We start from the raw sequence: 23,367 nt of genomic DNA, 5'->3' as shown, positions 1-23,367 counted from the left end.
TAGAACCTTTCTTAAATATATTTATACATTTATTTATGAATACTGTAATTTACAACTGTCTGCTTTAAGTCTTTTCCTTAGAACAGGATGTCACTAGCTGTGGCAGCCTGTACAATACTAATGTGTTCATCAGGAAATAGTTGAGGGCATTTGGCTTTACGGTGCTTGTGAAAATAGCCAACACTGTTTAACTTCTTTGTCTTCAGGTGCCAATGAACTGGCTGTACAGAAAGCAAAGGCAGAAATCACACGACTTATAAAAGAGGAGCTTATTAGATTGGTGAGTGAAATGTTCAGAGTGCAGAGAGAAGGTGCTTCAACTAATGGTTTATGAAACTGATCTCTGCAGTTGGTACTGTGGCAGACATTTATATGAATACCAGGGACTGGAACCTGTGGAAGTTTTTTAAAAAGAAAATCATTGAGCAGCCCAGAAAATACATTACTTTGTTCAGTGTGGCTGTTATCCAGCCACCAGATGGAGATAACACCTTAACAGAGCACCCCTTAAATAATCAGCTCCTCATTGGTTTCCTAACTTCACTGCCATCAAGCAGGGGGGAGGAGAATTTATTCCCCTTATTTTAATCTTTTATACGAATGTCCTCAGAGATCTTGTGTGCTGTAGCATTACAGCATACCTACCCCACTGATAATCAGCTTTTTTTTTCCCCAGTAAGATACTGCCTTGACAAATAGTGGTGTGAGTCCTGTGGCTGAGGAAACCATGGCTTCCTCTGAAATAGCCCGAGTGTGACCATGCTACATCACTGCCTTTGTTGTTTTCATTTAAGGAGTCTTTAAAGATTTACTTTCCTCTCAGAATCATTGACCTCTGCATACAAATGCTTCACAAAGGAAGGAGGTTCTAATGGACTGCTTATTTACACGTAACATGGACTTACTGTGGGTGAGCTTTTATTGCAATTAATTTCTCCATTTTCGCTTTTAACCGTGATTTATTCTCTCCTATTTGCAGCAAAATTCATACCAACCAACCAACAAAGGAAGATACAAAGTTCTATGAGTGCTTGGAGCAATCTGTCTGCTGGTGGCTGGTGTGTGAGACTTCGTGGCTTCTGTTGTTTTGCTGTTTACACTGCTTATTGTAAATTAAGATTTTTTTTGTTTATTTTGTCTTGCAGACATTTTTTAACAGGAAATTGATATTTGCTGAGACATCTTAATTCTTTCCACTAAAGTTAGCAGTCTTAAAGCAGACCAGTTTTGGCGAAGCATGACTTAATTTAAAAGTGCAGTTTATATACTTCACACCATAAAGGATATAAAATAAAATGATTTTAATTTTCCTGACAGGCTGTACTGTTAAGTAAATTAAACAGCGTTGGGATTTGTGTTGGAAATTGTTAGAATGTACCTGCTTCATGCTGTGGGGAGGATTCACACCATATCAGTTTATACTGGAATAACGATAAAACACCAAAATAAAGGTGGGATTTTTTCCTGGTTGATCCATAGCATCTCTCTGGCTGGTTCCACACACAGAAATTCCCTGTACAAATATCCATCGAATGTCAGAGAGAGTTTTTTATCCAGAAATACTTGAGGTCTAGTTTTAAAATCTTCTCATCCTTTTGTCTCCCATTTTGTCCCTATGATCCAGGTAACAGAATAACTCTTTGGTGTTCTTTTTTTCTTTTCTCTTTTTTCTTTTTTTTTGTAAAGTGAAATGTTTTGTAGTATGAAAATAGTTTCCATGGTTTTTTTCTAAACATCAGAATTTTAGGATTTTATTTTTTTTCTCATTCTCTGACATAAGAATGAAAGCCTGTTTCATTTGAAAAGAAATACTTGGAGAGAGGAAGAAAAAAGAGAGAAGCCTCTTTTGTGACGAATATATGGCATTTTTTACAGTGTTCTTATATATACATTTAATGTGATTGTCCTCAGGTTGTCTTTATTACTGTTAGGACATGGCTTTAAGTAAAAATTGATAACAATATTTAAGAATTGGACCCACAGATTTGGACTATCATTGCAGTCAGTCTGCTACCACATCACTGGGACAGGCAAGACCTTTGGGGTTTTTTTGAGGTCTCATCCACATAATCATTAGTATTTGTGATGAATTCCTTACTCGAATCGTTCAGCTCTCCTGACTCTACTTATTTGCAGCGTAAACAGCAGTAATTGAACCACCTTGTTCTGGCAGCTGCACGACTTTGGAGATGATGGCTTTCAAAAGGACTTTTGTAGAAAGCTTTTCTTAGCTGACACTGAGAAGAAATGTGTCGTTTTAAAGTAGCTGTGTATATACTGCTCTAACTCTGGTGAAGACAGATCGTACAATCTGCATCATAGCTGTATAAATTTACATCTGGTTTCCAATCTTCAGGTAATTTAAATGGCCATTTCCATTTGCTTACAATTGTCTGTTATTCTCATGATTGTGTCTTACTTTCAGTACAGGAAAGGGAAGTAATGATGATATTAACAGCATACATTCAGTATAAAAGCACCCATGATGTAACACTTGCCGATGTTAATCCAGTAAATCCTTGGGGAGAACAAAGAGAAGCACACAGTAAAGCATTTAAAAATTTAGAACAGAAATCTCAAGCTAAAAATTTATGGTTTCCTTTAAATACATCAGGTTTGTTTCTGTTAAAAAGTGGGTGTTGGTGTGTTTCATACAACCCTGTGCAGTTGTTTCACCTTCTGACACTGTCCTCCGAGAAGAGTAACAGATTTTGATGTATTTCATGAAGAGCACTTTCAAGTTTGGACAGTCGGACATTCCTTTAAAAATCTTGTTTCAAAATGTTCAGATATATATTGGTATCTCCTAAAAACAAACAGAAGGGCATGAAGGAAACATTCTCGTGACTTCCAGCTTTGCTCTGTTGGATTTCAGAGCTGAAACAATGTCTAGTCTTTAAACTTCCTGGGGTTTTTAAATGCAATGTCAATATTCCTATGTTTTTTAAATTACAGCAAAAATAAAAAATAATTTCAATGTATATTTTTCAGAAACAGTCTTTTTGAATAACTTATCTGTTTTATGCACTTACCTTGCTTCCACATTTTCTTTGAGTTAGTCTTATACAGTTTGGAGTAGGAAAATATGTATATTAACTATTGCCTGTCATTTTCTGCTAGAAATGGAGTAAGATGCAGATCAGACTCAGATGGGAAGGAAGTTGCAGTAAAGGTGTCTGAATACATGGAAACAGGAGCTAAATGCATATAAGACAGAAGAAAGACATTCTCAAATTAACAAGTATACAAGGTAAAAAAAATAAATAGCAGAGGTGAGAATAAAACCTGAGAGAAGAGAGAATTAAGTACTGGAAAGAGTGCACTTGGTTATTCCCATATGTGTACAGGGATGTAGAGCAGAGTTTTATAAACATCTCTTTTCAGTGCTTTCCAAGGAATCTGACCTGAGCAGATTCCTGTCCCCAGCTGTTGGAACAGTGCAGGGGTGATGTACTTGTATTTGTTTGTTAGAACAAGCTCTGCTTATGTGCTTTGTTACCTACCCAAGGTGGAACGTTCCTGGCTTTCTGAGTTACCCTGAGCTTGCAGTGCTTGAATAAACAGGGAGTGGTATTTTGGGTGGGTAAGTAAAGAAATACTTGGTTCTGGGTCACGGACAAGTTTTTGCTTATGTTCCTGAGAAACTGCTGTTATTTCAGAACTACTGCCATGGTTAAAGAAACAAATATGTTTATTTGTAAGAATGGAGCCTGTGGAGGTTGCCAGAATGAATTTTTAATGTTCTGTCACAGGCACGCACTCTCAGTGCTGTACAGCTTAGTGCAGCTTTTTTCTAAGGCAGCCTGAATGCCCTGTAAGTAGGCTGGAGATGAACTGAGGTGCTCAGCGTGTCGGTGTTGGTGTGAAACCAGCCCTTGCCCAGCTAACGGCAGTGAGTTATTCGTGAGCGTCGTGCACGGTCCCTTCCCTTCACTGCATCCGATCCCAGGACCAGGATGTGTGCGCGCACGCTGACCTCACGTGATGCCCGAGGAATGCACTTTCCTTTTGATTATTTTTCTTGACCCAGATCGCTTCCAAATATGGTCTCAGCTTAAACAAGTTTGTATTCTTAGAGCTTGGGCGTTTGCAGAAGAAATTCTGGCTTCCAGCTAACTGTGGTGGCATGGGGGGAGCGGAGGCAGAGAACGACCTAAAAATGTAAAGATAAAAGGTGCCCAGCTGGACTCCTGTTTGTCCCAAAATGTACATTTTGTACAATGTTTATATGATGGTAGACAGGAAGATTTGTTTTGATATTTTTAGCTACAGTGGAAACAATTGTTTTTAAATAAATGACTATTGCAGAGTGATTGCCACCCAAACACTGCTTCTCTGAGACTTCTCATCCGAAACAGATTTAAATGGTTTTCTTTATCCAAACTAAGAGAGAGAAAACTGTTAAGCTAATCAGCATAAGCAGAAGTAAAGTAATTAATATCTCAGAAATTACCAGTTGTAGTGAGCTAAACAATTATTAATAACCTACTATGAAGTGTGTGACTATTATTTTATACCTTGACCATTCTAAGTATGAAGTTTATCATCACAAAAATGTTTCTCAGAAAAACAGAACTGGGCAACTGCTCTGAAAGTTACTGCTTAGCAAGGGAAATGTTAACGAAAATCCTTAATCTTAATGAAAACGTACATTTCCTCTGCCCATGTATGATAGCAAACAAATGAATTTTTAGCTCCAGTAACTTGTTCTTAAATAGAGCATTGGTCATGAGAGTTGCAGCTCTAAATTCTCACAGCTTGCTCAGCATTCCGTGTAGCTGAGGACAGCACTGAGCTCCTGTGACTCTCTGTTGGCAACAGGAGGAACTCATGCCTCAACTTGAACATTTGGATCCATCAGAGAGACCCAGTGCAGGAGAATGGGATTTTGTGGTCTAGATGTAGGGAGAGGCAGCATTTGGTTGCATAACCTTACAGATAATGTGAGTATCTGCTACTGGTAATGATAACTTAGAGAAAGAAAATGGGAAGGAAATTCCCAGTCTGTGCAATAGCTATGCTTCAGACCCAGGGAGGTTTCACAAAACAAGGCAGTCACGGACACATTTGTCTTTTTGTTTGCTTGCTGTTTTTATTAGCGGCATGTGGATGAGGAAACCAGAGCCCACTGCTACCAGATTAATATTTGAGCACTGTGGGCACTGAAGGTGACTCATGTGGAATTGGTTTGCCCAGGGCACAATGCAGAGCAGCCACTGCACAAAGACACATCCAGCAGCAGTCTAACGAGAGCCTGGTTCAGGTTTCACAGCATCGTGGATGGAACCTGTCCCTGCTTCCAATTCCAAGTTCACTGCTGGTGTTGCTGTGAGCATTTCTGCATTCTGTTGAGCTGATGTTTTCTTTTTCTGGACAAGGCAGGAGCCTGACTTCCATCACTTTGTACACTGACCTACAGACCAAACATTAGATACCAAAGAGGTTCTTAAATTTCTGTTCTTGACTTGAAGTGGCATTTCCAACAAGTTAGAAGCAATGGAAGCTCATAAATAAACTCAACCATTTGCGAAATTAAGCTGAATAAATGCTGATTTCCCTGCTGCTTTATGTTGGAAGTGGGGGTTCCTGCACGCGTTGGGAAGCACTGGCAGAAAAAGCCAAGCCATGGTCGTGGCAGGATGTTTCACAGCAATTGTCAGCCTGAAAAGCTCTGAATATTACAAGAACGGAATATCACCGGGTTGGTGACAGTTACTCAGGGGTGTCTGTGGAATTTGGGAACTTGTACAGCTCTATTATGGACTGCTATCCAGGTGCTGGCAGCAGGCCGGCCGCTGTGGCTGAATATACGGCGCTGTTGCCGTCGGAGTAATTAAGAGCACTGATTATCATCAGTTGGCCGTGCCCTCCTGTGGGCGTTACTGTGTCGTTTCACTGGTCCTGACGATGGCAGGAGGCTGGATGGTGGGAAGCGCTGGGCACGGTTCTGCGTTCTGTGAGGACTCTGAATACTGCCTGAAGGTACAAAGCTTCGTTTTTAACAAACCGCCCCTGCGCTCTTATATAAACTCTTTAGAACACGGATGGATAAATTAGGGCTAAATGCTTAACGAGTGTCAGTGTTCCTTGCAGCCTGTGAGATGGCTGCGGCACGGACCGGGGATCACAGGAGCTGCGGCGCAGGCCAGCACTCCCGGCCCGGCTCCAGCCCGCCCCGCAGCGCGCTCCTTTCCTCTCAGGGAGAAAATGGCGGCGCTGCCGCCGGGCGCCCCCGAGGCCGCCGCCGCCGCCTCCTCCTTCCCGCCCCGCCCCGCCCGGCCCCGCGCAGGCTCGCGGCGCGGCCCCGCTCGGGAGCGCGCTCCTGCCGCCCGCCCGCCCGCGCCCGCCCGCCGCCGCAGCGCCGCTCCCTGCAGCCGCCCGGCGGGGTGTGGGGAGGGGAGGCGGCCGCTCGCTCCCGCCCGCCGCCCCGCGCCGTTCCCAGGCTCGCAGGCGCCGCAGGCCGCTCCGATCCCCGCAGGTAGGCGCGGGCCGGGGCCCTTCTCCTCGCGGCGGGAGGGCAAGATGGAGACGGCGGGGGAGGGGATCGCCGCGCCGCGGGGCCTTCGAGCTCCATTTGCTCGGGGCCGCAAAGAGGGGCCCCGAGGGGCCTCGGCGGAGACTCCCGCGGCACGGCCGGGCGGGGCGGGCGGCGGCGCTGCGGCGGGGCCCGGGCTGGGCCGTGGGGCGGGGAGGGCCTGGAGGCGGCGCCGCCGGAACGGGCAGGGAGCGGCGCGGGGCAGCTGCGGGTGGCAGCCGGGCCGCCGTGAGCCCCGGCGCCGCGGGCAGCCCCTCGTGCGGCCTTCCTGTCTCGCCCCGTCCCAGCCGCGGGGCCGCGTATTGTGCTCGAGCCGCCGGTGTTACCTTCGGCGTTCCCGGCTCTGGTGCTCGCGTCCTGCTTCTCGCTACAGACCCGCCGGCCTGTGGGATTGCGGTTGGTACGGATGTGCGTTTCCTGGAGGTGTGCGAGCGGTGCACGTCCTGCTCACGTGCATTTCGGGGCTGCCGAGCGCTCGGTTGCTTCCCTGCCGTCCCTGTTTGTTGGTGTGCGCACACGTGTGTGTGCTGTGTACCTCTAAATAGCCCGGTGTGTCCTTAATGCTGCGTACGGTAATTCTTCAGTAGACGGCTGCGCCTTCAGCTGGGTTGTACTTCTCTCTGGGCGTCACTGAAGAAAGCAGCAGTTATTTGATCCATGTTCTTGTTGTTGATGTTGTTTTGGGTTGCTTTTTTTTTTTCCCCAAAACAGGAGGAGCACTTGGTCGGGATGTTTCTTAATTAGCGGTTTATTACTATATCAATATTGAAGTGCCAGAGTTTTTCTTGCTCTATTTTGTCTGTGTCATTACCCCACAGTGTTAGGTGCACCCAGAGCAGCGCTGTGCCTTTGCCCGCTGTGGCACAGCTCCAGCAGGTGGATGGATGTTGGCTCTGCGCGCTGTGTCTGGGGCTGTTGGTGGGTGTCAGAGCCTCCTGTGCTAACCCTGCTGCAGAGAAACCTCATGGAAGCACAGGTGGGGAGCTCAGCACTGGGAATAGGGGATGTTTGATCCCTCTCTTAAGCTTTAGAATCCTTCTGTGGGAGGCGGCTGGGGAAGGTGAGAACACCCACGGAGATGAATGAAGCACCTCGTGCCTCTCAGCTGTTCTCTGGGGAGAGGAGAGGTGGGCGAGAACACCCGCAGAGATGAATAACCATCACTAAGCTGAGATCTCCTGTTTTTCTTGGGAATAGCTCCTTTAGAGGAGGAGACAGCTTTACAAGCACTAATGATACTTTCTTTATAAACACGCACCTCCACCTGCTCTGTCATTCATATGCATATCTGGCTTGCTTTGAAATTTGGTAATTACAGAACCACAGAATAATCAGGGCGCCCTTTCACAACCGCACTTTCTCCCTGGCCCGATGGCTGCCTTGTTCCATGCTGCCCTGCCTACAATTGTCTTTGCCTTTTCCCCACCGTCCAGTTCCTGTGCTGCATCCGGGATTCATCAAACCCTTCAGGGCTTCTAGGTTTGCTGAATTGTCAAAAAGTCATCTTTGTGAGGTCTGGTCAGCTCTGGGAGTAACTGGGGTGGGTCGTGGAGGAGCAAGAGCAGTTGGTGGCAGTGAGGTAACATGGTGTTGGCTAACCAACTTGGGTTCATCTGTGTTGAGGAAAGCGTGTTCTTGCACTTCCTCTCTCACCCCAGTGCCAGCCAACCGCTGTATTTTCTTGTTGGATCAGTTTTTGCCTGGATGTTGGCTTGTCCTGCTCTTGCACAACAGTTAGTGTTGGTACAAGGAGTGGGGGTGTATAAGAAGAAACAGCAAGATCATCTTGCTCAGACAAAAAGGGGGGTTGGGGTAGTTTCTGCTGGTGGTGAAGCCAAACTGTCAGTTGTGTCCATGTGATCAGAGGTGCAGTTAATTAGATTACTGACATGGCCCTCAATTTCATGAAGCTGTCCTGACTCGTTTAAGCATCCTCTTTCTCGTCATCACTCCACGGTTGTATGATCTTAATTTCAGAAGGAAAAAGCCTAGCTGCTGTTAATATCTGCTGAAACTCTGCCCTTGGGTAGGACAGACTTATTTTGGGGCTGGAGAGCTGAGGGTTCCCTGTTTGCTGGGCTGTGCAGTCACATCATGCTGTGCTGTTGTTGATACAAAGGCGTTCGGGCTCTCCAAGGGACTGTTTATGAGTGTCTGAGTCTCATTTCCTTCTGTTAGGTATGGTGAATTTTGAGTTTATAGCAAGCAAAAGCCGCTTTCACCTATTGCCATCAAACATCTCGAGTATTCCACTGAGGGAAGTAGTTTTTTGTGTTCAGCATGACTGAAATGGGTTTGGGACGAGCAAAATGCCCCTGCACCTCTACTGAACAACAGCAGTGCCTCTGTGCTGGGAGCTGAGCGTCCTGAGGGGTGGGGAGATGGGGAGAAATGCCTCCAGCTCCCTGCGGGCAGCGCTTCTAATTTGTTGCATTGCTTGGGGAGAACTTTGTTTCTCCATCTTTTTTTTTTTGATAGAGAATAACTGGAGAAAGAAGAGAGAACAGTTCAGGAAACAATTTCTATTTGCAGTCTTGTGTTATTGCAGTAGTACCAGCAAACCACTGCTGTAAAGAGAATGTTCTTTCTTTTGGCTCATTTCAATTTATTTTATCTATTGTCAAATGATGAGAAAAGCTCTGTTGCACAGTGAACGCTCGGTAAGCGTTTATAAGCACAGTGTGGAGGAACTGGTTGACTGTCTTCAGGGGTCGGTTGTGTATTGAATATAGATTCAGGTGTTACAGTGTGTGTTGTGCCACTGACTTCTCTTAATGGGAATTCTCGAGGTACAAGATTTGGAAAATAAGCAGTTGAGAGTTAACATCTTCTTCTAATAAGGGTTAGAAAAGGAGCTGGCAGTAAAAGAGACACTTGAAATATGTTTAATTTCAAGTAGTGGATACTTTTTATTGATGGAAGTATTTCTCTTAGCTGCTGTCCTAAGAAGGAAGAGCAAACCGAATAGCATATCTGCAGTCTTTAAAGGCAGAATGTTCATCTGCTTCTCACACTGCTCTCTGCAGCCAACCGGAGCCCATGGGTGTCCCCAAAGCCTGCAGCCCCTGTGATGCTGAATATGGCACAGAGCCTTCTTTATGTAGGGAGCTTGAACAGAGTTGGTCCTGTGCTTCATTCCAGCTATTCTGATTGGGAGCAGTAGCACAGTACTAGCACAGAAATAATGCTCGTGTTTCTAAGTGCCCTGTCGTAGACTTTGTATGTGTTTGCTCTGAGCAGGATTAGGTGGTGGTGAAGGTGTGCTGATACACCTACAGCTCTTTTTATACTGTTGAAGCTATTGCAGGGAAACGAGTGAGTTTTATATACTGTCATTAAAAGCAGAATTCTCCATATTGGCAATAGGTGTTTACCTTTCTTGGTATATTTGAAAAGCTGTAGATAGGCTTCCAGTGTTGTTCAAAGGCCCTGATTCCAGGTGTGTTTCAGCAGCTTTAAGCTAGAAAAGTGCTGTATTTGGGGTCAAGAGAGGCCCTGTTTCTGCCTAACCAAGGGTCATAATATCACAGGAATTACTGAAACTTCCTAAGTTTCTGCTGTGTCTGTATTGTCTTTAATAAGATTTCTATTTCATCTCCCAGCAGAAAAGAGCAAAGAATGTCAAGCTTGACAGTGAAATACAAGATGCTAAGTGGCAGCCTCACTGACAGGTAGAGCTGTGAGCCAAACCAGACCTCCGTGGTGCTGAGCCAGGTCAGCTCTGTGGCACTCAGAATGGTGGTAAGGCAGCAGTGTGCTGGCAGGTGGGGTGATGGCCACAGTCAGAACCCCCAGCTACAAAACCTGCAGGTCCCACATAGATGGCTCTGTTCCTGTCCTCATTCCTGGCAGCAGTGCAGCTTCTGTGCTATGGTTGTATGGGGAGCTCTTGTGCTGCCTCTTCCCAGAGCTAGTTCATCCAGTTGTCTCCTCCTTTCCCAGCATTTGAATGAAAATTGATTGCTAGATAGAGAAGGATCCAAACAGAAAACTCGGTGCAGCTTCCAGTAGAAACCCTCTCAAAGTGCCACTGAATGAGTTTAGTGCAATGCCTGGTGTCAGCTATTATGTCAAGACATCCAGCAGGATTTAAAACTGATTTAAACAAACCTGCACATTTCTATTTACATACTTCGGTACAGGTTCTAAACAAGTACGTTCTGTTTCACTGGGAACTTTTCAGGCTGGTTGTGCTGAAGAATGCTTGGGCACAAAGTTGTGTGCATTTGTTCGTACAATATAGCTGGAGTGGGATTTTAAAGCTGGCATCGCTTTGGATTTTATATCATTCTTTCCTCAGTTATATCCCCCCCCAAAAAAGCTTGCTTCTGCTCTTCAGATGACTCATGCAGTGTGCCTGCTTCATTCTTTCATTCCCTACTGCAATGTGAGTACAGAAAAATGAGGTGGGAATGTCAGAGTAACTAAGGTAGACTAGAAAGCTCTTTTCTAGAGAAAACTTTTCATAAATATGTCTCAGATAAAAGAAAATACAGAATACGAGCATTTTCCTGACTTAAATAATAGCAGTAACAAAGACCATGACCAGATGCAAGAACTGGCATCGGGCTATTTTCCACTTGAAGGCAGTGTTTGCAGAGCGCTGTTGCCCTGGACACTGGGTGCTGACCCTGCCTGTTCTCTGCTAGAGGCAGGCTTGCTAATTATTCTAATATTATTTTTACTGGCTATTCAACATCTGCAGTAACAGTAGTTTCATGTTTGCACCACCATTTCCCTACTCCACATTCAGAACTGTAGCACGTGGATAATCTCTGCTAGAACCATCTATTATTTGCACTATACTGCTATCACTGTTTCACTATTTGACATAAAACCATATTCATGTATTTGCACAAGAGTAATGCATACACTGTAACATGCATTTTGGAGCCAAGGTAAATGGGAGTTTGAGCAGGGAGCGTAACCATTGTGATCAGAAGGAAAGGGCACGCATGGGGATTTTCTCCTGGGTAAACAGGCTGCTGCTGGGATTGTTTCTCTGGCTGGGAGGAAACCTTTGCAACTGTGGGATAAATTCAGTGATCGATGGTAGAATTTAGAGTTGTTTGCCTTAGAGATGCTCCTTATCTACAGGAGCCAAAATACCATCAGTGTTCCAGACCTTAGCTGTTAGAGAGAATACCACAGCAAGAAACATTTGTCCTTCCAGTTGTGACTGTAGGACACAGAATTGCTCTGAAGAGCTGGATAGTGATGGGTTAATCTTGTCTTCAGCGTGGTTAAATGGTTACACAGGCTGAGTGGGTGCAAATGTCATCCTGTTCCTCTTTGAGCACCTGGTTGGCTGCTGCTGTCCTTACCTGCTGGATGTCTGTCTGGAGCTGGGGCAGCATGCAGAGCTGCACAGGAGTCACCTTTGTAGCATCCCGAAGTTTCTGCTTTGTAACAGATTCCTTGTGTAGCTCTGCATTCCCAGCTGTGGCATTGCTGTCTTTGCAGAAAATCTCACCTACTTCAGTGTTTCTTACGTAACTGTAGAAAGAAACAACAGCACGCAGAGGATGGTGAGGCACTGGCACAGGTTGCCCAAGGAGGCTGTGGATGCCCCATCCCTGCAGGCATTCAAGGCCAGGCTGGATGTGGCTCTGGGCAGCCTGGGCTGCTGGTTGGTGACCCTGCACATAGCAGGGGTTGGAACCAGATGAGCATCGTGGTCCTTTGCAACCCTGGCCATTCTGTGATTCTATGAACAAAACTGGTTAGTTCTTTATTAATTATAAAACAACACAATCTCCGTGAGCCTGTATCTGTTGAACAGGAGAACCACGTGGTGTTTTTCCTTGCTCACAGATGCTGGCTTATCTTGCAACTGGAGCAGCTAGGAGGTGGATGAGATTTGGTTAAAAGGGTTTTGAAATAGCAGTAGGTGTGAGTATATTTTGCATCTTCTGGCTGAAATGCTCTTGTTCAGTTCTTTAATGCACTTCTTCCCTAACTGTGTGCTTCTGAATAGCGTGTCCTTTAAATAGTTGCTTTTAACTACACGTAAGGGTTACTATGCAAACCTTCAAGTGAAAACTTACCAAAACTTTTCATTAAAAAAAATAATTTACTGGCATCGCTGCTGTTTCATAAAAATGGGAATTGCTTGCACTTGTAGAAAAACAGTGGTAAATCTTAAAAGATTTTGTTGTGGAACAGTGCAGTATTGTTTGTTATTGATATAGATTTGTCTCTCTTGTTTTTGACAGAAAATGATGCACCCTGTTGCCAGCAGTAATGCAGCATTCTGTGGGACGGGCAAGAGCTCTTGCCTTAACGAAGACAGCGTGAGAGCTGCTGACCAGTTTGACTTGTATGCCACGCAGCAAAGTAAATACAGCCACGCAGTGAGCCACAAACCCATCGCGTGCCAGCGACAAGACGCGCTCAATGAGTCCCACCTGCAGACCACGAGCAGCAGGAATATAGAAACAAAAGATGAACTGAAGAAAAAGAAAAACCTCAACCGATCCGGTAAACGTGGGAGGCCATCAGGGACCACAAAATCAGCAGGGTACCGAACCAGCACGGGTCGACCCCTGGGGACCACCAAAGCAGCTGGATTTAAGACAAGTCCAGGCAGACCCTTGGGCACAACTAAAGCAGCAGGATACAAAGTCAGCCCAGGCAGACCTCCAGGTAGCATTAAAGCTCAATCCCGGTTTGCAAATCTAAGTTATACTTGTGGCAGTGCAGCTTTTCCTTATCCTATGGTGCATAACAGAGGAGTACATGCTGCTGGTGAAACTAGCAGCAAACTCAAGCAGCCTAACGAATGAAAGGAAGGAATTAGTAACTGCTTACTAATCTGCTTTACTCTGGATTTTGGCATGTTTCTTGCATTTTATTGTAGCATTTGCATACGTTTGAGTTTCTAGATTTTATTTTTACTCAAATAATGCCATAGTCTACGGGTGCAGTTCAGTAACTTTTAAAGCAGTGTCAAGAGGGCACTGGTATAAAGTCTTTTTTGTTGTTGTTGTTTTTAAGTCACAATTTAAAAGAAAGTCTGAACTGAAGCATAGGCCGTGGTGTCTACACCTATCCTATATCACCTATATCCATGTTCCTAGTTTTACATTCAGTTTTGGGTAAATCTAGTTTGTGGTTATGCATTAAGTAATTGAAAGAAGGAGGACAGAACTAGCTGGCTGCTGGCTCACGATGGGGCCTATCTCACCGTAGGGAACTGGTGCAGATGAGTTCATACTTGATAAAGAAAAAGAAACTATTTGGGACTGTTTAACTTAGATAAACAGCAGCAGTCTGAATTCCTGTGCTTTTTTAAAAGGAATAGAAAGCAAGCTACGTTCTTCACTTCTGCAGGAGCTTCTACAGACCTCAGGCAGATCCATAGAAACTTAACAACCAGACCAAAAAAAAACCAAAACAAAAAAACAAAACAAAAAAACCCCAACCTTTTTTTTCCAGTGTTTTCTGGAGTTGTAGCATTAAGTCAATTTCGATTAATGTTCCAAAAATGTTTTCTAAAAGACAGCAGGAAGCTGAGCGTTGGTGCAGCGCTCTGCAGCGTCACGGCGCCTTACTCAGCCGAGCTCCTTTGCCTTCAGGTGACAGCTGCTCTGCTTGTTACGCCGGCACAGGATTCTGCTATGTAATTCAGAAATGCCTACATATATTTACCAAACCACAGATAATTCTTTACGTTTTGAAATATTTTATAAGAAATTAAGTACTGTTCGTTCTAGTAACGTACTTGGTTAATCCTAAACAGTACGTCCTTAATCTGTAAATAGCTATTTACACTGGTTTTTGCCTTTAAAAATCTGTGCTTAGGTGGCGACAGTTTAATAGCTTTTAAAGTATTAATCTATAATGTTTACAAATTAAACTTTTTAAAGAGGCACCGCTGCCAAGTTTTTGGGCTTCGTTTTGCCAGATATTCCTGGAAATACAGTTACTGCATTGTTGGACACTTAGGCTATATTTAAGTTATGGAACGTTCTATATCTACCAAAGGACACCATTTTCATGATTTATAAAAGCAAACTGTATAGCTGATGCAAACAGGATGCAGTTTACTGCACTGCTAGACCCCAGAGATGAAGTAATTCATAGGAATTCATCTATGCATGCAAGCTGAAAAAAAATGTTGTTGGTTGACTATAAATACCTTTCTTGACTCAAACTTAAGCCTTCCCTCTTTGCAAAAGAAATGTTCCATTTTTCAGCTGGGTGTGTTTAATTTAAGTGTGGGGGAGCGCATGTATGTGTGTAATGTGCACATACTTTAATCTAGTCTTCAAAAAAAGAAAAAAAATCAATCCTCAATGTTGCATATTGTTTGTTCTAAATTTACTTTTACTGGAATCCGAGCTTTTTTTTCCACCTGGAAGAAAGTTTCTATTTAAGCAGTTTGAAGCAAAATGTGACTTGATGATAAATTTGTAGGCTCGTGCATCCGGGGAGGGGGTGGATATATAAAGCTTGGCGATCTGGGGAGTAAAAGAAATCGGGTTAATTAGTGCTTATGCTGGACTGATAACTTTTGTTAACATAAATGCTATTCTGGCCTGCTGACATTTTGATGAGAGCTCTTGATTTCAGTGATGACAACTTAAGAAACAGATGTCATGTTTCATACCTTTTTTATCAGGAAAAAAGCAGCAAGCCTTCAGGTGTTCCAGTGATGCCTAACACATAATGAGCTGGACTTTATGCTGTACTTTACATAGGTGTGTTGAATTGTTTTTGGGGAACTGTGTATGCACTGGCAACTAAGACAATGAACCTCAACTGTACTGGATGGCTCCTTAGTCGATGTATGAATTAACGGCAGCTAAACTGCTACTAAAATAGTTTCTTCATGCTGAAGCTATGAAATCCAGTGATACTTTCTGTTCCTCAGCAAACTCACAAGTCTGAAATTTAGCGGTTTCTCAGAACGATGTAACTTCTGACACATGCAAAATGCTAACGTGAGTTAATTCACCCTCAGGATCTGTGTTGTATTGGCTGTTTTTAATCAGATGGTTTTTCAACAAAAGACTGCTTTAAGTTCTTACCTGAACTCAGCTGGGAAAGCAGTCCTCTTCAGCTGAATGTAGTACCTGCAGGAGCGTCACACCTCGCTGGCAAGGAACGTGTTGCATGTCACCACTGTACCTTGGAGAAACTCCACTTACCTCCTCTGTTTATCTGGTTTGCTCCTGTTCCATTTCTCACTCGTGCATCTACTCGATGGTGCTGTGCTGTGTGTCAGGAGATGATGCAGCTGTATCACTGTTCTGCTAGTATAATGAATTTTTAATTGAGTATGCTGATGAAATAATGAAATCATCTAAGCAATTTCTGTTCATTACACTGTTTATTAATTATATCAAATGAAATGTAATCCCAGAAGGAAAAAAAAAACAAACAAACAACAGTTAATGTTGTCAATTGTGAAACGAGGAGCATAAAGTAGGAAAGTGTTTGCAGAGTCTGTACAGGGCTGCGTGGCACCTGGGATGTGGCAAGGAGACCAGCAGAGTCCTGCTGGGCATTTCTTCATTCTGCTTTATTTCGATCTGACTGCAGTCTACTGGTGCCATGCTGTGAGAGGAAGAAAAAGGAAGGAAGACATTGGAAGTGAAAGAGGAATGGAATTTTCAAATACTTCTGCTTTGCCTACGTGTAGTCTGCAGAATACATTGTGCTTTAATAAAACCCCAGACAACACTTTTCTTTCCACGCAAACACTGAAGCAGCATGTTAATGCCCAAACTTTACCAGTACCAGTGGGAAAACTGGACTTTCCCCCCCGTAGTATGAAAACATAACTTGTAAGGTAAATTGCTTATTTTATATTCTATATCATAATTCAGCTATTCATAAGCTAGGATCACTGTTGTGTGTTAACACTGTTCAGAAGATCTACAAGTTTGCTTTCTAATGATTTCTTTTAATTACCAAGTTTCTAACGTCTTATTTATACATGAATGAAATGTACTCACTTGCTATTACTCCTTGATGATGCTATACAAGTTCACTGTTTAATATACATAGAGTAACGACTATTCAGCTTCTGATTAAATTTACTTAAACTTTAAAACCAAATAGTTTTGCTACTATAAAGTCTTGCACTGGACATTTCAAGATGATAACACCATATTTTGGCAGGAAAAAAACAAAGCAGATACCATCCATCAGCAGAGGCTAACAGTGAAATTGAGTTCAGTATTTTTAAAATCAGCTGTTAGCCTTGTTGTTAAAGCAGCACTCTTTATATCTTGGATTTAGTTCAATCAAAATAACTACGTATCAAGAGCCATTTAAGATCTCTGTTTTGAAGGAATATATTTTCACTTCAGCTGAAAGATCTGAGAGTTTGGTCGGGACAAAACCAAGCCTTGTCAGTGAAAAGTGATGTGTCTATGAAAAGAATTACTTGGAACTACAGTACACAGAGTAATTCAGATGTGAATTGAACTCCCTTCCCCCTTTTTGAAGAGCTTTAAAAGGCAGAGTGAAATGAAGTCATTTGTCTGCTGGCTTCGTTAACCGAGACTCTGCTATTCTTTGTTGTATGTATAATAACATTTCATGCTATCCCTAGAGTTGACAGTTAAAACAGTTGATAACAATCATAAATACTTTGACCTGCAGACCTAATTTCTGACCACAAAAGAAGTTTATTCTTCTCTATTTTAATGCATATATTTTAACACTGCTTAAATATATTTATGACTTTAGTAGAGACTAGACTTTTCTCTTTAAGTTTTTTTTTTTTCAGATAGATAAATCTGTATTCTGAAGTTTGGAACCACTTTCTGATACTTTAACCTTTCATCGTTTGCTTTTCCACAGGTTTACTTTGGGGAAACAGTAATCTGTTAAATATCTAGTATCAGCACCCTGTCCTCTGCTGTAAAAAGCCTGATTAGATACTGTGTATGTTTTTATGTCCATGAACTTGAGCTACTCGTGTGCAATTATGTGTATGGGAATGGAGTAGTGTTCATGATCTGTATTTACATCATCATATGGATGTATATTTATTAATAAAGTTAATACTTTACAACCTAATAATTATTTCCTACATGCATTTTGTTTTCATATATGTTAAATTCTGGCTTAAGATTCCTATTGCCAACGTATCAGACCAATAACTTTAACCTGTCTCTGCTGTAAACAGGAATTTTCTTCTCCCAGTGTCTCTGTTGCAGGTAAGTGTAAAACACTGTGGTGCAACTTGTACAGATGTTGCTTAAAACCAGGTGATCGGTTTTGCTCTTTGTCTGCCTGAAGTGCAGGTGAGTCCAACTACAACAGACTGTGTTTGTGCTCGTGTGGGCTGAAAAACGCATCAAGAATTTGTGAGAGTTGGAGGACATTCATAAATTACACAGTTCAGGCTTTTTAGCATTCTTGAAGGTTGCTTTACTGCTCACGTTTATCACAGGTTACAGCTTCTTCATATGGACAGACAGGCAGTGTGTGTTTGCCAGCTGTGCAAGTTGGACCTTAAAAAAGCTTTACAGTGGTTTTATCTTCCTGATAATGCTGTTTGTGTGTCTGATTTGACACCGGGGTGTGCTTTGGAGCTGGACTGGCATCCTAATGCTCTCGTGAAGTACCTGTCGCAGTGGGATCTCTTCCAATAGCACAAACAATATAGTGTAAATTAGCAACATCGTACCTATTCAGAAAGATGGCTCAACAAAGTGCCTTTTTGGACCAAGAGAAATGAAAATTGTTCTTAACAGTTAATCCGTAAAGCTGTAATTCCTAAAGATAAGGGCCTGCCTTGCTGACTTGCAGTGTGCTGTTCTTACCAGGCTTCTGCCTGTGGCTCTGTGTATGGCTTATCATGTAAGGGAGAGGTGTGGCCTGACATACAGGATTGACAGCTCAAAACTACAGTGCTCTGCAGCTGGCTTGCACCCAGGTTCCCCGCATGGCCTAGGGATGGCAATGTCTCACTTCCTCCCATCAGTGAAAGCATGGCAAAAAATATCTGCTTATCATGCAGGGTTCCTGGAAGGAGTCATAAGCAAACAACTTTTAACTGCTTTGAAGCTGCAGTGTGTTGTGGAATTGTCAGGTGGTATTTAAATGATCTGAGGAAGATCCTGCCTTTCACGCTGTGTTTTTCATACCAGAAAACCTTGTTTCCAATTACTGAAAAAATATCACAGTGGCAATTGGTGCTTGATTATTTAGAGTAGGCCTCAGAGATACGCATAATACTAGAAGTGTTTTTCTGCTGCTTTGTGTGGTCATCTTTGTAAATGTTCAGCTCTGCCCATCTTGAGAGAACAGAAGGCAAAGTCACACCTCCCATATGTAGTGTAAGGTAGAGCTGCCTGTGTGTGTTTTCTTCTCATGCTGTTGAACACACAGAAAATCAGCTGTGAGGATTACGAGTGAATGGAAACGTGAAGACCTTGGCGTTGTCTCTGTTCCATTCTGTTGTCTTTCACTCCTTACACTGCCAGGGAAGGAGCTTGCTTGCTGTGACTGAAAGCTGTGACTGTGAAATTCAGCTGCCTTAATACAGGGTGCACAAATGGCTGACTGATGTTTCAGTGTTCATCCGTGGCTGCGACACAAGACTCGTATCACACAAGTCCTCTTTCCAACAAACAGCTTTTCTATTGTACGACTGATTCTTGAATAGATGGTCAGCAGTGTGTGGGGCCAGGAGTTGGACTCTGTATTCCTTACGGGTCTGTTTCGACTCAGGAGATTCTCTGTCTCTGTTGGTATTGTTTTTGTTTAATTTTTTCCTTTTCCATTTTTCCTAAAAGCAAATATTTGGCATCTAACGTCAGAAAAATGTGAGCCGCTGAACAGCTGTGGAGGAAACAGAACGGATTTGAGGTGAAGAATGCCAGCTGCAACTGGGACGGAGGGCGTTTCCCCACGGCCTCTTGGAGTCCCTGCGTGTGTTTTGTGCTCGATTTCTTCTGTCAACTGGACCGCTGTGTTCTCTGCGCAAACTTAACTCGTGTTTTGTATCTTCAGGTCACTGCAGCTTCAATATTTATTCTCATACAATTTATACTCGGCAGTGACTGGGTTCGGCGGTAATTTTTCACGGAGTAATTCCTCGGTGCCCTGCAGCGCTATCGGAGTTCCAGCAGCCTGCCGTCCCTTCACCCGGCCTCAGACCAGAGCTGTCCTCTGCCCCTGCCGAGAACGCGAAACCGCCCCGCCAAGATGGCGGCACGCCGCGCTCCGCTCCCAACGTATGCACGCATGACACCGGAAGCGGAAGCGCCTGGCCAGTTCCGGCGGAAGTGGCCGTCGTCCGGGGAGACGCAGCGCTGTGGTGGGAATGTGGCGGCTAGTGGTGCTGCTGCTGCTGGCCGGGCTCGGCCGGGCCCTGCCGGAGGATGAGGGTGAGGCTGGGGCCGGGGCCGGGTTGGGGCCAGGCCGAACCGGGAGGTGGGTGCGGAGCTTTCGCCGGGACCGGGGCTGATCTCTCCTTCCTGGTGCAGGGGTGGTGACGGAGCCGGGCGCCGGCGGTTCCGGACCGATCAGCGGCGAAGCGGTGCGGTACCGGACGGCGGAGATGGCTGACGCGATGCTGGGCAGCGGACCGCCGGGCCGGCCGCCCGTGATGCTCTCGGCGGTGCCGGGAGAGGCGAGAGAAGGGAGGGAAGCGGAGGTTTGCGAGGCGGCGGCCGGCGGAGGGGAGTGCGGCGCTGGGAGCGGGCCCGGGGCTCCTCCCGCCGCGCCCGGAGCGGCCGTCGTGCTGGAAACTGTGCTGCCCGCGGGCGAGGAGCCCAACGGCACTGCCGAGAGCGTGAAGGCCCCCAAGGTGAGCTGCGAGGAGAGAAATGTTACCGGTATCAGCAACTTCACGGTGCAGATCCTGAACGTGTCCCAGGTGAGCGGCCTGCAGCATCGTGCAGCTCTGTGTGTATCGGGGGTGGGAAGCGTTGGTTTGTGTCTTTTAGTGCTTGACCTGGCTGGATTCTTTGTGTAATGGGGAAAGCTTGAGCAAGGGCTGCATCGTTATGAGCTGAAACAAATGGAACAACAGCTCAGTCCACAAGTATGTGTGTCTCGTGTGTGCGCTTGTGGTGAATTGTCAGCCTTAATGCTGTATAGATCCATATCTCTAGGGTTGTTTGTGGCACTTACAGCCAATACCAGTTACTGTATCTAGTGTGGCTCTTGTAATAGAGATGGTGTTTTTTCCGGAGGGGGGCTGTGTTGTATTTTTCTCCTTTTTAGTAATTGTTTTAAAGTAACCTTTAAAAAGGTTAAACAAGCTGCCATTTCTTTCAAAAGGGTTAAACAATGATGTTTCTCATCATCAACTGTCTAATTGATAGCCTGGTGTGGTGGTTGGCATCCCTGCCCATGGCAGGAGGGTTAAAACTAGATGATCATTACGGTCCTTTTCAACGCAGGCCATTCTGTGAGACGATTCTATGATTGCTGAATGATGCATTCCTACGTAGGACAACTTAGTTAAATGTTTGCCTGTGTGTGTTATGCTCTCTCTAAGGATCTGATGGAGTTCTTAAACCCTAACAGCAGTGACTGTACGCTGGTCCTGTTCTATACGCCATGGTGCCGCTTCTCCGTAAGCCTGGCACCTCATTTCAATTCCTTACCTCGAGCGTTTCCCATTCTGCGCTTCCTGGCACTGGATGCATCACAACACAGCAGGTAATCCACACTTCCAGTGCTCTGGTCTCAGTTTATTTACAATAGCAAGGTCTGTGTTTTAAAAACAGCAGTGTTTTTTTAACAGTTTACTGTAAGCAGTTGTGTCTGTTTTCTTTGTGACTATAATGTTTCCGCATTTTCTTCCTCTTGACAACTTTACAGGAAGGAAATGCTGCTCTGTTGGTAGCTTACCTGGAAATTGTGTTCTGTTAGCTGGCTTTTGGGTATCACAATTCTGAGGAGTGCTAAATATTCATTCACCTTATGCATATCCTTGGATAACAAAACCTGGATCCATACAGCACTTGTGTGCATGGAGAAGAAACACTGCTGAATGTCATATAATTAATATAATTGATCAAGCAGTAAGCATCCCTAATGCCACAAGAAGTGGCTGCTTATTATTTTCTTATAAAGTGACTCATTTAGTGCAGCTGACACTTGCTGTGTTGTGGCTGCCTTTGTTCCTTTCTTCAGTGGATTTCTTTCCCTTCATGGCTTGTATGTGCTTTATGTTCTCCAGCTTATCAACTCGGTTTGGAACTGTAGCTGTCCCCAATATCCTCCTTTTCCAAGGTGCTAAACCTATGGCTAGATTTAATCATACAGACAGAACGCTGGAAACACTGAAAGACTTCATTTTTAATCAAACAGGTATGTAAAGCAGCACTGAAGTATCAGTGGGAAGAACAAGTTGGCTTTTAGCTCCGTACTCAGCTTTCCTCTTATTATTGTTATTTATTCCTCTTATACTTTTATTTAATGTGAATCAGATTAAAAGCCTGAGAGAATCCAGCAGAGATTTGCTGTAGGAACTGAATTTGGAGGGGTACTGAAACCAGAAACTGACTGGGCTGCTTTTGCAGAGTAGAAGGAAATGGTGGGGCGTAAGGTAGAAGGATTGGGCACACCTTCATGCCCAAATCTTCCATTTGGGAGTGGGGGAACCTTGAGAAAGTTGCCAGTGCCATGCAAGGCTGAGAGCAAGGCTGAGAGCAAGGCTGAGAGCAAAACAAAAAAAACCGTGCATGGGTATAGGAGAGCCTTCATCAGAGGCCAGAAATGGTTGTATTTCCAAATGCAGCAGAGATGCTTGAAACACAACCCCACAAGCTTACAGAAAATTGCGTGGAATGACAGAACAATGCCTTTCCTGTTCATAAGCTGTGCATACACCTTGGTAGCTGTTCAGTTTTCCATAAGCAAACTGTATACTGGACGTATTAAAATCTAAGGACCAGCTCAACAAACGCTTAGGCCTGACTGTATGTGTGCCTTAATTTGAGACAGGAGCAGAGCTGCAAAGACAAAGAGCTTGTCTGTATTTAACAGCTGCTACTGGTGTTGATGAAGGATGTTCTTTTCCAGGCATAGAGGCTAAAAATGATGTGACTGTGACAGAGGAAGACTGGAAGGGGCCTCTGCCCAGCGTTCTGACAAAAGGAGTAGACTGGCTGCTCGTGTTTTCCGTGCTCTTCCTGGCCAGCTTTATCATGTATGCTACCGTTCGGACTGAGAGCATTCGGTGGCTGATCCCAGGGCAAGAGCATGAACACCAGGAGTGATTGGAGGTGCTGAAGCAGAGACACAGTTTGCAGTGTGTGAAGCGGGTTTCGTGTGGAGTGGAAGTACTTAAGAATGAACCGTTGAATTTGTTGGTTGTCATTTATAGTGTTGATGGAAAACCAGCTTTGTTTTTACTGAGTTTTTATAAAGCGAACTGAGGCAAAAAAAAGTGGTGAGTAAACTACTGTGGAGAAACATGAACTAAATAAGTATTTATTAAAGTGCTCTGACCTGTTTGCTTTTCGTGGACCTTAATGTAAACGTGTGATACCATTCTGCTTCGCTTTTATGAAGAGATCTCTGAGCTCTGTAGATCTGCTGCAGCACATTGGCCTGCATATGTGGCAGTGCTTGGCTGGAGTGCAGGGTTGCTTCTGTACAGCTGAAATCTGGGAATCTTCTTTTACAAACCTAGAAATGTATGAGGTGGTGCTTCTGCACAGATTGTGGTCAACACATTGGAATTAGAATGTAGTTTTGGTTCGTGGATTCCGGAAATGAAGAAGTCTTCCAGGGATGTGCAGGTGAATGGTGGTGTCACTAAACCACATTGTCAGTGAAATGAACTATGAAGAAGAGAGATATGTTTTAAAATCCAGTTCACTTCATTTGAGTTATCCTAATATCTGAAA

The 23,367-nt window shown here is 44.2% G+C and overlaps 3 protein-coding genes across 10 annotated transcripts in view; all 3 read left to right on the top strand.

Moving 5' to 3' along the window:
* DDX46 (DEAD-box helicase 46) overlaps window positions 1-12,818 on the top strand; it is a 30,848-nt gene extending 18,030 nt beyond the window's left edge. Inside the window, exons 22-24 of one of the 3 annotated variants that reach the window (XM_052689910.1) lie at window positions 207-280; window positions 980-1,058; window positions 12,751-12,818. In XM_052689910.1, the coding sequence (XP_052545870.1) occupies window positions 207-280; window positions 980-1,027 (122 nt within the window). In that variant the 3' untranslated portion in view covers window positions 1,028-1,058; window positions 12,751-12,818. Of the gene's footprint in view, window positions 1-206; window positions 281-979; window positions 2,982-12,750 lie in introns of those variants that run through there. The other 2 variants (XM_052689909.1, XM_052689908.1) reach the window with 2 other exon arrangements.
* On the top strand, window positions 5,884-17,572 carry CUNH5orf24 (chromosome unknown C5orf24 homolog). 6 transcript variants are annotated; one of them, XM_052689922.1, is made up of 3 exons: window positions 5,884-5,982; window positions 12,751-13,180; window positions 15,159-17,572. In XM_052689922.1, the coding sequence occupies exons 1-3, from the start codon at window positions 5,908-5,910 to the stop codon at window positions 15,197-15,199; spliced, it is 546 nt and encodes a 181-aa protein (XP_052545882.1). In that variant the 5' UTR covers window positions 5,884-5,907; the 3' UTR covers window positions 15,200-17,572. The 6 variants fall into 6 exon arrangements, with proteins under 6 accessions (XP_052545882.1, XP_052545876.1, XP_052545877.1 ...); XM_052689916.1 differs by having other exon boundaries at window positions 12,751-17,572; XM_052689917.1 differs by lacking the exon at window positions 5,884-5,982 and adding an exon at window positions 6,344-6,478 and having other exon boundaries at window positions 12,751-17,572.
* Window positions 17,573-19,747: 2,175 nt separating this feature from the next.
* Window positions 19,748-22,971, top strand: TXNDC15 (thioredoxin domain containing 15). The gene is made up of 5 exons (XM_052689914.1): window positions 19,748-19,887; window positions 19,987-20,378; window positions 21,006-21,169; window positions 21,693-21,823; window positions 22,538-22,971. Exons 1-5 carry the CDS (start codon window positions 19,824-19,826, stop codon window positions 22,732-22,734), a joined length of 948 nt encoding a protein of 315 aa, XP_052545874.1. The 5' UTR covers window positions 19,748-19,823; the 3' UTR covers window positions 22,735-22,971.
* The last annotated feature ends 396 nt before the right edge of the window (window positions 22,972-23,367 follow it).

The sequence above is a fragment of the Tympanuchus pallidicinctus genome, unplaced genomic scaffold (genome assembly GCF_026119805.1).
Source record: "Tympanuchus pallidicinctus isolate F22 unplaced genomic scaffold, pur_lepc_1.0 scaffold25, whole genome shotgun sequence".
Classification (NCBI taxonomy): Eukaryota; Metazoa; Chordata; class Aves; order Galliformes; family Phasianidae; genus Tympanuchus; species Tympanuchus pallidicinctus.
The sequence above is the reverse complement of the archived record's forward strand: the minus strand, read 5'-3'. Positions and strand labels throughout refer to the sequence as shown.

Coding starts and splice junctions, on each gene's coding strand:
- TXNDC15 (XM_052689914.1), top strand. CDS start 19,824: ATGTGGCGGCTAGTGGTGCTGCTGCTGCTGGCCGGGCTCGGCCGGGCC. Junction 19,888..19,986: donor GGCCCTGCCGGAGGATGAGG/GTGAGGCTGGGG, acceptor TTCCTGGTGCAG/GGGTGGTGACGGAGCCGGGC. Junction 21,824..22,537: donor CTTCATTTTTAATCAAACAG/GTATGTAAAGCA, acceptor GTTCTTTTCCAG/GCATAGAGGCTAAAAATGAT.
- CUNH5orf24 (XM_052689916.1), top strand. CDS start 5,908: ATGGCAGGAGGCTGGATGGTGGGAAGCGCTGGGCACGGTTCTGCGTTC. Junction 5,983..12,750: donor ACTCTGAATACTGCCTGAAG/GTACAAAGCTTC, acceptor TGTTTTTGACAG/AAAATGATGCACCCTGTTGC.